Source organism: Berghia stephanieae, chromosome 2, assembly GCF_034508935.2.
Source record: "Berghia stephanieae isolate SIO BIC M18660-M18661 chromosome 2, UCSD_Bste_1.3, whole genome shotgun sequence".
In the NCBI taxonomy this organism is placed as follows: domain Eukaryota; kingdom Metazoa; phylum Mollusca; class Gastropoda; order Nudibranchia; family Aeolidiidae; genus Berghia; species Berghia stephanieae.
In genome coordinates this window covers 22,342,576-22,356,232 of record NC_088361.1, presented here as the reverse complement: position 1 = coordinate 22,356,232, position 13,657 = coordinate 22,342,576, and the positions used below count along the sequence as shown (strand labels likewise).

The 13,657-nt window shown below is 32.4% G+C and overlaps 1 protein-coding gene across 20 annotated transcripts in view; it reads left to right on the top strand.

Moving 5' to 3' along the window:
* The window catches only part of LOC144964520 (dedicator of cytokinesis protein 1-like), a 98,221-nt gene that overhangs the window by 1,626 nt on the left and 82,938 nt on the right, over positions 1-13,657 (top strand). For all 20 annotated transcript variants that reach the window (XM_078898916.1, XM_078898913.1, XM_078898927.1 and 17 more), the window contains exons 2-14: positions 3,831-3,914; positions 4,374-4,470; positions 5,872-5,968; positions 6,763-6,852; positions 7,504-7,559; positions 7,947-8,034; positions 8,392-8,427; positions 9,516-9,670; positions 10,250-10,331; positions 11,703-11,766; positions 12,151-12,222; positions 13,029-13,104; positions 13,437-13,557. In XM_078898916.1, the coding sequence (XP_078755042.1) occupies positions 3,831-3,914; positions 4,374-4,470; positions 5,872-5,968; positions 6,763-6,852; positions 7,504-7,559; positions 7,947-8,034; positions 8,392-8,427; positions 9,516-9,670; positions 10,250-10,331; positions 11,703-11,766; positions 12,151-12,222; positions 13,029-13,104; positions 13,437-13,557 (1,118 nt within the window). The remainder of the gene's footprint in view (positions 1-3,830; positions 3,915-4,373; positions 4,471-5,871; positions 5,969-6,762; positions 6,853-7,503; positions 7,560-7,946; positions 8,035-8,391; positions 8,428-9,515; positions 9,671-10,249; positions 10,332-11,702; positions 11,767-12,150; positions 12,223-13,028; positions 13,105-13,436; positions 13,558-13,657) is intronic.

Sequence of the window (13,657 nt, the reverse complement as noted above, 5' to 3'; positions counted from 1 at the left end):
AAATCAAAATGGGGTAGCGTGGCTCAACGGTACAGTCTTTGTTTCGTACCCGAAAGGTACCAAGTTTGATCACCCGCCGCTGCACTGTGTGACCTTGAGCAAGTCACCTCACCCTAGCTCAATTTGCGGCGCTACACTGCGGCTCACGCCTGGGTTATTCCAGACTTCCCTTGGAATAGACCCTTGAGACGAATTTCCCCTATGGGATGAATAAAAGGAATTATAAAACTTTTTTTATTTAGATATATCCTAGTTGATGCCTTCCGATAGATAATATGTGCTGAAACTTTGAGACCTTTTTCCTCTGCAAATTTTTGATACAACAATAATTTGAATACAATACTCATATTCACATTCAGTTATATGTTGTAACATTTTTTAAACAATGGTTTTGAAATAAAGAAATTTTTCACGGTAAAGCTAATGATGTTTTCCTGTTAATTCCCATTTAAGTGATGGGAACGGCATGCACAACCATTTTTATCTAGAGAGCGGCTATAATGTAGATAAATGATTGTATTTTGAAACCATTAAATTCTATTAATGTTGGATACAAGTATGAAAGTCTTTTATTTTCTTTCTTTCTTTAAAATCTTACCATCCTTTATCTTAAACTTCTTCATAATTAACTCATTGACGATGCATCAGACAGGCTTTTCATTTATTTTCTATCATTGCGCCTTTCTTATTGGTATGAAAGTAAAAATTAATTTATCATTTGTTTACTTTTTTAAGAGTTTTATTATTTTTTTTCAATTGAATAGCTCAAACTATTGTTGGAAATTTCTTTTACTTCTTTCGTGAACTAAAATTCGCCTTTTTAAAAAAGAAATTGTTTATGAACAATGGCATCTTTGAAGCGAGATGACAATCGTATTAGACATTGAAGGTGGTATAATTAGTTTTTTTTTTCCCCAAAGAATATGAAGATAATGAAGAAAAGACAAGTCCTTTGTCTCGCTTATTGATGGATTTGAAGTGGACAGTGATGAAAAAGTGCAAAATGTGCTGCCCAAACAATATCATCTTAAAAGTTTTATACTGGTATTGATTATTTTGGAACAAAGCTGAGATTTACATCTTTCAAATGATAAAAAAAAAATTGCTTTGACTTGTCTGGTGAAATTTAAAAATCCAGTTGTGCGAAAAATGCACAAAATCTTGTGTCACAGTGGTTTCACACAGGCCATAATTCTGTATGATCAATGTGTTAAACATTAGATTCTATCGAAAGCCTTTTTTTTTGTTTTTAAAAATAGACAATCCTTTTATTTTAAATTTCTCTACAATTGTTATCCTTCCAGATTATTATAGTCCGAAGCTTGAGGCTTTTTTGGATTAAATATTTTTTATTTGCAAAATACTTTCCACTCGACCAATGTCAGACCCAATTACTTTGACACTGCATGGAGAACAACAGGATTGACTTTTGATTTTTAACAGACTCAAACCGTTTGTGTGTCATGTAAAATTATAGATTGAAACAGTTTGGTTTTTCGTTTTCTTTTATGCATTGATGGAAACAGGAAATAAATCAAAAGGTTTCTCACTAAAATGAAAAAGAAATTTCTTGGCAGAAGTATATATAGCTAATAAATAATTTCAAAGAAAATGATATTGACAAATGTGTCACACGCTTACACACCACCATAAACGACACACAACACTGTCTTTGAACATTCAACCTCTTTGTGTCAAATGTCATATTAAAAGATGATATATATGTAGGTTAATAAGTAAACGTTTTTAAAAATAAGCCAAGGCAAACAAGGATAATAAATTATTTTTGGATTTATTTTACGTCTATTTGCGTCTGTAATATATATAAATCATTAGGACCACTTTAACTAAAAATAGAAACAGGATACTTAACAGACACTTGACATAAGTGAGTACTTCACATTACTCATGCAGTGATCATGGTCTTAATCAGTGTAGAACACTAAGATAAAATTTGTAATGGGCAAGTACATCATAATGAGCCAAATGGAATCAATGTGATTGGAAAAAAGAGAGATAGAGAGAAAATAATATTTAAAACCATTAGTTGATTATAGTATTAATCAGTGTTAGAGAAAATAATATTTAAAACCCTTCACATTTGCAATCGTTGATTGTAGGATCAATCAACGTTGTGGATATAATTGTCTCTTGGGTTGGTAATAAAGACCATTGTTCATTTGATGTGGTAAATCCACTCTTTTAAAGAGGTGACAAAATTTACACACACACACACACACACACACACACACACATATATATATATGCAAAGAATGAAAATAGTATTCTGTTTATCAACTTAGAAGGCATGGGTAATTTTTTAGTGTCTCAGATTATTGAGACAAAATCTAACAAACATGTTTTTGGAAAATGCATCGAGCAACATGTTTTGCGCTCTAATTTGTTGGGTTGTTTTTTCAATTGGTTTGCAATTCTCATTAAGTCTAAATAAGAGACATTTGTTTTTGAAACTGCGTTTTAAAAATTCAGAATCCTTACTCAAAAGCAGATTGCTATTTTGGAATGAATGTAGGAAAGGGATTATTTGGCTTTGCAGTTTTATATCTTTATTATTAATAGGCCTCACATTTCATGTATCCAAGTTGGCCTGAAATTGTTGCTATTGCCATACCATTCAATTTTTGTCAATAAACACATGAAAATTGAAATGTCTTGGATTTGTAAAATGCGCTACCATATATTGGTTTTATGTTGTAAACAACCAAAGCCTTATAATTTTCTTTTTGATTTTTTTGTTAAACGTTTATTATTATTTTTATTTCGTAGTTGTTTCGTTTTTTCCCATGTTTCAGACAGCCTCTCACTGATCTCTCCTTGGTTCTATTTATAATGCCTCTTGACTTCTATTTATGTTTAGAATTTATTTCTTGTTTTAACAGCGCCTGCATTGTTTGTTTGGTTTTTTTTTCTTTTATTTGTAAATATGCCCTTACTCGTACAGTCCATCATATTTCACTGTCATTATTCAACTTCCTTCTCTTTCTTTTAAAAATAAATTATTTAGCCTTGGGTTGCACCTCAACGGATGATATAGAACTTCTAAGAATCTCTCATATTAATATCCTCACCAAGAAATTTACTGAAGAGATTAGATGTTCCTGGTGATAAAGAGAGATAAAGATAAAGGGAGTAAATCAGACTCATGAATGAACAACACAAAAAAAAACGACGTTTCGGCCCTTGGCCTTTATCAAGTAAACACAGAATACATATATATTTATATTAGATTGTCATAATAATATAGGTGAAAATAAAGAGAGCCTTGTTGAATATGATCTGATTGTGATGATTTTTACAAAAATCCTGCAAATGTGTTTTTCTGGGCTATCCCATCCCCTATTTATTGTCTCATTTGTGCCTCTTCATTTCTCATCCTGCATCTACTCTTCTCAAGCTTGTCCCCTCCCATCCTTAATCCTTAATGTACGAGGGTGAAAATTGTTACAGTTGCTTACAGCCACCTGGACAGCATGATTGTCTGTTGTAATATACTTTCCATTAAATCTGAGTTAGATCCAGCAACCCCCACAGGTGGGAAATTCTGGAAAAAATAAAAAAAATTACGACAAATTGTACGCTCATTTGCTTCGTGGAGTCCGTTGATGTATTTGAAAACCTGTGGATTGTAAATTCTTTTCTACCCAATTTCATTCTCTATCAATTTTACTTTTTTTTTTTTTTTAAAATTTATTTATTGTTCTATTTTGGACTTGCTGTTCTTTTTATTTCAAATCTTTTTTTAAAAATAGTGATAATGATTGTAAAGTGGAATTTTGTAATGATATTGCAATATGTCTTAATAATTCCAGCCATATACAACTACAAGGAAGATGGAGAGCACCGTCTGCCTTTGGATATCGGAGATACAGTTCACATCTTGGAGGAATCTGAGGGTTAGTGTTATTACATAACATAACATAACATAACATAACATAACATGTTTAAAGGCTTGATTTAGGATTATATCCCTTAAATGCCTTTGATATGAAAAATGCAATATGATCTATGAATAATATTGCCAACGAATCATGAAACAAAAGCGCAAGAAAACATTACTGATTGTATTGAAATCTTAGGTTATATAACTCTCTGTCAATCAAAGTTCCAAGGGAACATGCATTCCTTGTTTCGAATCTAATATTATTCCACAAGTGAGTTGTATGAAACATACAATATATACAACATGTGATATACAATATATACAGATTTGAAGACTAATAATTATATTACATGTTTTATCTTCTGAATTATTTTTCTTGCAATCTTTTTCAGCCATTTTTAAAATGTTGTCGTTGTTATGTTTGTTGTTAAAGACTGTGAACAAAATGATTTTTGAAATGTTTCTCTCATAGAATGGTTCCGTGGCTTTGCCATCAAAAACAGAACTAAGAAAGGCATTTTTCCAAGAAATTTTATTGCATTGAAAGAGGCAACAGTCTTTATCAGTGGGTATGTAGTACTTTATTGATCTGCGTCTTATATGTATTAATCACCATTTTGGAAAATGTAGTTCTTGTCAATAAGTTGGAAATCATCAAATTTTGTCATCTCATCTACTAATATGGTTTTATATATTGTGAGACATAAGATAAATATTCTTTTAAAGCTTAAAGTTGGACTTCTGAACAACAGCTTATTCCCACGATTCAATAAATAATTGCGTTCATTTTTTTTTTTTTTTTTTGATAGACATTTTGTGTAGTGAAAATATTATCTCATTTGTTAATGGCCATGATGCCTTGTCTCCTATAGTGGGCAGGGAGGCGTTTACTGTGTGTTCTAATCCCCTATGTCTGTTTTCCAACAGGCTTTCTGTCTTTTATCTTAGACTGAGATTACTTGGTTTTGTCCTGGCCCTGGCCAGACCGTGACTGGGAGGGAAGCAGTCGAATGTAGAGTTAGAGTTTTAGGAGATGATTTTTTTTGTCTTGTTTAATCATCTTTATATTATGCACTGTATTGTTTATTTTACATGTATATAATTTGTAAGCATTTGAGTGTGTTCCTCTTATTTGGGACCTGTGCTTGTATCAGGATGAGACATTTAGATAATCTCAAACTAAGTACCCTGATCGAGTGCTCTTGGAATCTACATCTGTTGCCTTTTTAAACTAATTCCCCTGTGTCTTACTTTTCCTTGGGTGCTTTAGATGTAATTCTAGAACTGTTTACTATCCCATTTTCTTCCTTTTTACTGGCACTGATATGACCTAAATGTGTTGCAAACGTCGTAAAACCCTAAAAAACAAAACAAGATGCACTGTCCTGAGCTGTAAATGGGAAAAGTATTAAATAGAAATGTGTCTAGCAGTTCCCCAAAAATGTCAGAGGAGAAGTAGGGATTTAATTGATAATAAAGGCAACATTAAATGTTGATAGAATAGGCTAGGGGTTCAAACATATCCTACCTAAAAGGTGGAAATAGATGACGGGATTATTTACTATGATATTTGGGGAAGTTTGATGTAATGTCTAAAATTGCTTGTGTCATGTATAAACACTTTGCCTCTTGTCATGCTTTATCTCAACTGCGGCTATGTGGTCTTGTGGTATGACACTTGCTTTCGGATCGGAAGGTCCTGGGTTCGAGCCTCACTGGTGCATGGTTGAGTCCTTGGAGAAGGCTCTTTACTCACATTCTCTCTCGTACTTAGGTCTAAAATGAGTACCTGGCCGTTAACAGCATTGCCTCTGTCCGAAAAAATTGTAATATTGCCTTACAGTACAGGCGTCATGTCCCGTCCTATATGTTAAATGTTGCTTTTGGCCAGGGACCAAATGTAAAGCACTTTGAGCATGTCTAGCGGATATTGCGCTATATAAAAGCTCAATTTTTTTTAAACTTTTCAGATCACATGAGACTGTTACAAGTAAGGAACATCCTTTAGTTATAGAGTTGACAAATGTTGTTAGAGAATGGCATGCCATTTGGAAACAAATGTTTGTGGTAAGTTCTTCTTCTTGACACAATTCGAAAGACTGAAAAATGAGTATCACTATTGATACATATTTCACAAAATATAAGACATATAAAAAAAAGATAAAGAATTATGATACTTTTTCAAGTGAAAAGTCTTCTATGCATTTTGAAATCTTAACCCGTGTCCCACTGTATAGAAATAAATATATTCTCTCTCTCTCTCTCTAGTCAGCTGATCCTGCGTAGGACGTTGCTTCCCGAACTTTCTTGCGACACAGATTACGGTTTTCCGCCAGTCTACTTGCTTGAGTTGTTGTCATTCCCAGCCATTCACATATATCTTGTTCCCAGCTTCTTGTTGGTCTACCTCTTCCTCTCTTGCCATCTACTCTTGTATGCAGAATGTGCTTTTCTAATGATTCGTGGCGAGTCGTATGGCCAAAATAGTTCAGTTTCAATTTCTTTACAGTTTGAAGAAGAATTGGTGATTTTATTCCGATCCTTCTCAGGACTTCTTTGTTTGTTTGTAAAATAGATATATATATATATATTGAAAAAGGAATGTTTAAGGTTTTATATCTTGTCATCCTCTCAAGGTCGTTGCAGTAATTTGGAGCCCTTGTATTCAGTAAGATGTAGCGTTATTCAATAATAGAAATTAACACTCTTGAAACATGAATTGAATTAATGCTGTAACATTGTCACTTGATTGATTTGTTCTTCTATTACAAGAACTTTGTTTTAATTTTTGAGTGAGTACAGCCTGTTAGTAACATATTTGTTTATATCATTCTTTTTCATGATTATATTGATTTTCAAAGGACAAAGATTCCCAGCTGGAGGAGGTACAGAAGATGATTGAATCAATGATCGAATGGAGGATCAAGATCTTATCCAGAAAGTTTACAATAGTGAGTGTCATATTTGGATTACAACAGAGATATTCCTGCTGTAACTATGAATCTAGAAGAAGATAAAAACAAAGAATGTTTAAAAATTCACTAAGACAAAAGACACCAGTGAAAATGGATGTTATTGTTTTCCTCTTTATCTAAATTGAACCTTTCTGCATACAACTAGTTTGTGGACAAAACAGAAAAATGCAGTTGGAGGATGGAGGAGGAGGGGGGGGGGGGGGTGCTTTTTGCTAAGGTCATTTACTAGAAAGTGATATCACCATCTGACTTTGCATTTGTAAATTGGCATTTTCAGATATGTCTTTATGACTTTAAATAACAATTAAATTTGTGCTTCCTTACAAAGGAGCATACTATTTGCTGCCTATCAATGTTTTTGTTTATTCGTCTTAACAATGCCACTACCACATTATCTCATTCGTCTGCAGTGTTTCATTTATCCTGTTTTGTTGATAAAGGGAAACCCAAAATGTCCATTTTATTTGTTTTCGTATATTAAATTGAAACTTACATTCGATTTCTCATTGTTATTTGATTATGTCTTTACGACATTAGTTTGTCAAGCAGTAACATACATATACTTAATTTGATTAAAAGGATCTGTCCCTATTAACTTTACCACTTTCATTTCTATTTTGTTTCCAGGAAGAATTAAAGAAAGTGCAGCAAAAAGTTACAGCACAAATTGACTATGGAAATGCGTGAGTGGATTTTCATTTGATTTTTTAAAGAATTTTTCGACCTGGTAATATGTCATCATAATAAACAAATTACCTAGAATTGGCATTTTGGACATTCCTGACAAATTACTTACAATTGGGCTTTTGGACATTCCTGAATAGGCTTTAAACAAAAATATAATTGTTCATCATTCCACAATTCATTTTATAAATATGCTTTTGTCAATTATTGATGTTAATCCTATTTTAATATCTATATTTGCTTTTATGTGTAGTTGTGGTAATAGCAGTAATAATGGTTATTTTAAGTAGTAGTGATAATAGTAGGAGTAGTAGTTATAATGGTAGCAGTAGCAGCAGTGATATCAGTATAATTGTCTTTACTTTATATTTTATGCTTTTATTCAGATTGTTGAAATTAGATCTCATAGTGAGAGATGACATGGGAAATGTACTTCGACCAGAACAGACGAGTGTCATTGAAGTATATAGAAGGGTGAGGAGCAAGTGTCCAATAAAATGTGTTTGCTTTTTTTGTTTGACTTCCATCTTTTCACCACATTACAATGATAAAGGCTATAACTAGGAAATTATACAAGTTAAAAAATTTAAAAAAAGCAAAACAGCCAAAACTGTGAGTTTCTTTCAAATGCTAATATATTGTAATTTAATGTATAAATGTAATGTTGAATTTAAATATAAAATTTGGTATCAAAGACTCTAGTTATTACTATTTCTTGTATTTAAATTTTATTTCGTGGCAAAACTCTTTCACGCTTTTAACAGTTGTTTCAAATTTTATTTATTATTGTGACATCACTTTTTTTTTTTTTTTCTTTCTAAACAATCGTAGCACGTCGAGGCAGCTGAAAGATTATACAAAGCTATGGTAAGTTAATATGTTTCTCAATTTTAGTCTTGATGGTATCTAAATATTGTCATATATGAATGCATTTCAAACTAATGGATAAGAATGGATAGAGTATGGAGAAAGCTTTCTTTTGATTAAAAAAAAAAAATCAATCAAGCGCTACAATTTTACATATTATTGTAAGCGACAAGTTTCACATACTGTCATACCAGCAAAAAAAAGTATTGATACTTGATCATGAAGGCTTTTACATGTATAATACATGCCAAAATCATGATTAATCCCAAACACCACAAGTTGTTTATGTTTTTAGCTGTTTTATAAAATACATATAAAATATATCACATAATATATATTTTATATATCATTAAAGTGACTAAATGTCGCTTTTGATTGTATATGAAATCAACTGGTAAATAGTTTCAAAAATGGCATAGATAGAGAACTTCTTATAGGGTATTTATGATTTTAATCAATGATTTTTACATTTAATGTGTATTCTTATTGTCTATTATTGGCCTCTTTATCCTTTCGTCCTCTGTTGAATTTGTATTATCAATTTATTTATCATCTTATATAAGTTCAAATAATGTTAAGCATGTTGTAATTGTAACATTTTATATTACCACACATGGTTAACGATCATAACTGAATTTCTAAGAATACTTGATCGAATAGGATACAAACCTTATATCTAGTTTATGCATTTTACCAGACAGAAAATTTCTTCTCTCTGTGAAAGGATTTATTTTCAGTTATTTATCGGTCAACTTTTGAAATGGAAGGGGGGGGGGGGGGGACATATATAATAATTTTTAAAAAAAATAAAAGCAACAACAACAGAAAAAAAGCAACAAAAAAAAAAACAATTCTTCAGTTCTGTCCAATCTATTAGCAAATTTATTTTAAAATCCAAATTTCCATAACTTTATTTTTTATGTGTACTCTTGAAAGATCTTTTTACGTTATAGAGCATTTTTAAAAAAATTGTTGCACATGTGTATATGTGTGCTTGTGTGTTTTTAAAAATTAAAAAAAATGTTTTAAATCTTTACAACTTATCTTATTTTTGTTTACTTATATATTTATTGTGTTTGTTTCTTCAGAGAAATCGTGACAGCAGCAACATGGAGTCAAGACAGTTGAATTGGCCTTCCTCTTTTAATCTATACGTCATGCTTAGGAATTTTGTATGCAAAATTGGTGAAGATGCCGATATCTTGGTCAACTTGTTTGATGCAAAAGAAGAAAGATTTATAAGGTAGCTGCAATTTTAAAATTTCAAAAATGTTACATGCTATGTCATACGTGATCAGAACAATGGGTAACAATTTTGGTTTATCATCAAATGATATGATCCCAAGCAACATGTTTGTATAGATTGGTTTTATTTAATTGATATAATCTGGGTTTTTTAAAAATGTTTTTTTAAAAGTATGTCTTGAACTGCGATCACCTCTCATTTCACTTTAATTTCAGTTTTCGAGACTGACAAATAGTTCTGTGGACTTGAAACGTACATTGTTCAGATTCATATTCTTTGTTCACTTTTCTGATCTTCGGGCAGCAAATTTCTGCATTATGTAGATCGCATTGTAAGACACATTTTGCCAATGTAGATGTGTGTTTTATTGCCAGTGAAGGATTGCTGAATTCTTCATTGACTGTAATTTTGATATAGTTTTTGAATATTTATTTTATATTTAGCAAATTTTATCTGTATTTAGTTGGGTTTTTTTGGTGTTTTTTTTAAAGATTGAATATCATAGTTTTGTATTTATTTGAAAATCATAATTTTTTCTATTTGTTGTCCATGCATTGTTCTGTCTTTTTTTTTCAGTGAAAATTATTTGGTGAACTGGGGAAAACGCGGGGTTCCCAAAAATATTGACATGCTCAACAATTTTAGAGTTGTCTTTACCGTAAGTTTTTTTTGTTTGTTTTTTGTCCTTCATTAATTGTGATTATTATTCTGGCAGCAAGCAATGATTTAGCGGTGAAATATTTCAAGTTGAAATATCAGTCAAACACTGTAAAGCTTGGTCAGGTACACTGATGCAGCTAGTAAAGCTACAACTATAAAGAGAGGGGGTGAAGTGGCCGAGTGGTTAAGGCATTGCACTGTGACCCGGAAGGTCCTGGGTTCGAGCCCCGCTTCAGCACTTTCGTTTTTTTTCCTTGAGCAAGATTATTAACCCCCAATTTTCTCACTTGGACAACATGGGTGATTCCTGTTGACTTCAGACATCTTGTTTGATGAGTTATCTATGTTCCTTCATGGAATGCCTAAGCGACGATATCTTATGATGTCGTGGTGGAAGGGCATATTTTATTTTTTATATTTATAAAGAGATGTAGATGGAGATTGCTAGGACAGGTTGCTGCCAGAATAGAGGTAGCAGCTCTGCCAAGAATATCACTCTGCTGGACAGCTGATGGCAAAAGACAGAAGAGACCGGCCCAAAGAAACCCGGAGAATATCCATGGATGAAGAGCTTGAATAGGCCGGCCTATCCTGAAAACAACATTAGTGTTCATGCAGTCGACAAACAGAAATGGAAGTCTTTAGTAGATGTGGCTATGTGGTCTAGTGGTTTGACACTCGTTTTCAGATCGGAAGGTCATGGGTTCGAGCCTCGCTTGGCTCATAGTTGAGTCCTTGGAAAAGGCTCTTTACTCACATTCTGTCACCGCGCTCAGGTGTAAAATGAGTACCTGGCCGTTAATAGCCTTTTCTCTGTCTGAAAAATTGTAATATCGCCTAACAGGCGTCATGTCCCGTTCTACATGTTACGTATGGCTGTTGGTCAGGGACCCCTTGAGCACGTTTAGTGGATATTGCGCTATATAAAATGTTTATTGTTACCTAGACACAGCAATTCATTGTCCTGTTCTAAATGTGCATTTTTTTATCAAGCATAAAAAATGAAAATTATAAACGTTTCAACATGTGTGGCTCTGTGGTGTAGTGGTATGACACATGCCTTCGGATCTAAGTGGTGCATAGTTAAGTCCTAGGAAAAGGCTCTTTATTCACATTCTGTCACCATGTTTAGGTGTAAAATGAGTACCCGGTGGTTAACACTGTTGTCTCCGTCTGAAAAATTATGATATTGCCTAACAGCCATCATGCCTTTTTCTATGTTATGTGTTGCTTTGGCTACGGACTTCTTGTAAAGCACTTTGAACACGTTTAGTGGATATTGTGCTATATGTTAAAAAGCTTAAACTCAAGTTCAGGTGTTTATCACTTGAAAATGTCAGAAATTTTAAATTTCTTATCACTGTTTCAGGATCTTGGATCAAAAGACAGAATGCGTGGTCAAGTCTTCTTAATATTTCAAATTATCAGAATAGGTAAGTTTTTTGTTTTTTTTGGATTAATTTTTCTAAACATTTCTGCTTAGCCTGTATCAACCTCTACTTTTCAGATTGATGATAATGTACACACAATGTACCTGTGTCAGCATTAACTGTCACTTAAAAGAAAATTAAAATTGAAGTTACTATTTTAATTTGATGTATTAAAAAAAAAATATATATAGCTGGAAGAGGAGAAGATTTGTTTAGAAAACTTGTTTAAAAAGGAAAAAAGTTGCATGTATTTTCATAACATGTCAAAATATTGGAGGAATGCATACTATTAAATATTGGCCTCAAATTTCTATAACATATTAAGTTGTTGATAGTTATAAATGATTGTCATGTATTCAATGATTCGAAATGTCTCTAAAATGCCAGGTGTGATGGATCCTAAAGATGTGGACAACAAAAAACAAACCCAAGGCATCAGGCGTCCCTTTGGAGTAGCAGGTCGGTTTTATATATCACTCAAGAATTTTGAAGATTAAAAAAAAATTATTTTTTTTTCACAAAACAAATGTGTCAATGCATGACATAATCAGTCGGAAGGTGAAAATTTTGGATTTGCATTTTTTATATTATTTTTTTTCATTTTTGAAAGAATATGCTCCCCAGAGAATTTTAATCTTTATTTGAAGTACATCGGGTGATTTTTCATGAAGTTGTGGTCAGATGTATGCGAAAGGTATCCAGCAACTTTTCTCAAAATTCATATTTTTTCAACTTGACTAGCTTTAACAATTGTTTAGAAGTGAAATTAAGCTTTGATGTTTCCTGAAGCTGTACAAAAAGGGTTGATTTAATCATTTATGACTAGAACTCATTTTTTTTTAAAAGATTGACCTTAACTCCACTTGGCAGTATCTTAGTTCAAACCTTTTCACCATCCGACTGATTATATCATTCACTGTAACAAATGTTTAATGAGATGAATGTCTGTGATGTGTTCTTTATAAGGGCAAAGGCACTCTCTGGGTTTGAATTGTTTTTGTAGATTGGATTGGAAACATTACAAGATTTTTATTGTATTTTAAAACATTGTTGATTTTCACCGAAAACAAAAAAAATCCCCAAAAACGCAAGTACACCCAAAATGCTGTGTATTTTGTATGTCAAAGGAACATTACTAGATGTAGTAATTTGGGAACGATTTTAGATCTGCACAAGCATGTTATAAATGCAATGTTGTTGTTATTTATTATTTTCTTCATCCGTTTTTTTTTTCTACAAGTTTCCCTTTTCTTTATGTCTTCCAGCTATGGATGTCACCGAATGGTTGCAAGGGGAGAATACAGGTACAGAGGACACCCAACATTTTGTGGCTTTCCAGAGGTAAATTTGATATAGCAGGAAAAGTTTTTTCTTGTTAGATGTTGCCTTTTTTAAATTTTGCTTTTGAATTGTTTAATATTTTTAAATAATTTTAAATTAAGAGACCTCCGTTTTGAGGAAACAAATCTAACTGTTGTTGAGATCTTGAAATTGTTTTCTTTGGGTGTTCTCCACTTTGATTTTAATTGATATTAAGAAAATGCCATCCCTCTGTATTCTAAAAATAGCATATCAAGTCTCATGATTAATTCATTCAAAGGAATCATCATAATATTCTACATCATGGAGGTAAAATAAGTTTTTTTGTTTTTTTTTTTATAAATCCAATCTAGTTGTGGAGAAAAGGAGTTTCTCTACAGTGTCATAAAGAAAGTCATTTCATCCAAGGAGATCAACCACAAGGGTCAAGGTCTTTGGGTGTCCTTGAAAGTCTTGCCAGGAGATATGAAACAGGTAATGTGTATTTTAGCATTTGATGTCTATGATATTCATCATCATCATCATTGCCTTTTTCACCCTGGGTCAGGGTATAGGCCACAGACAAACAGTTTCC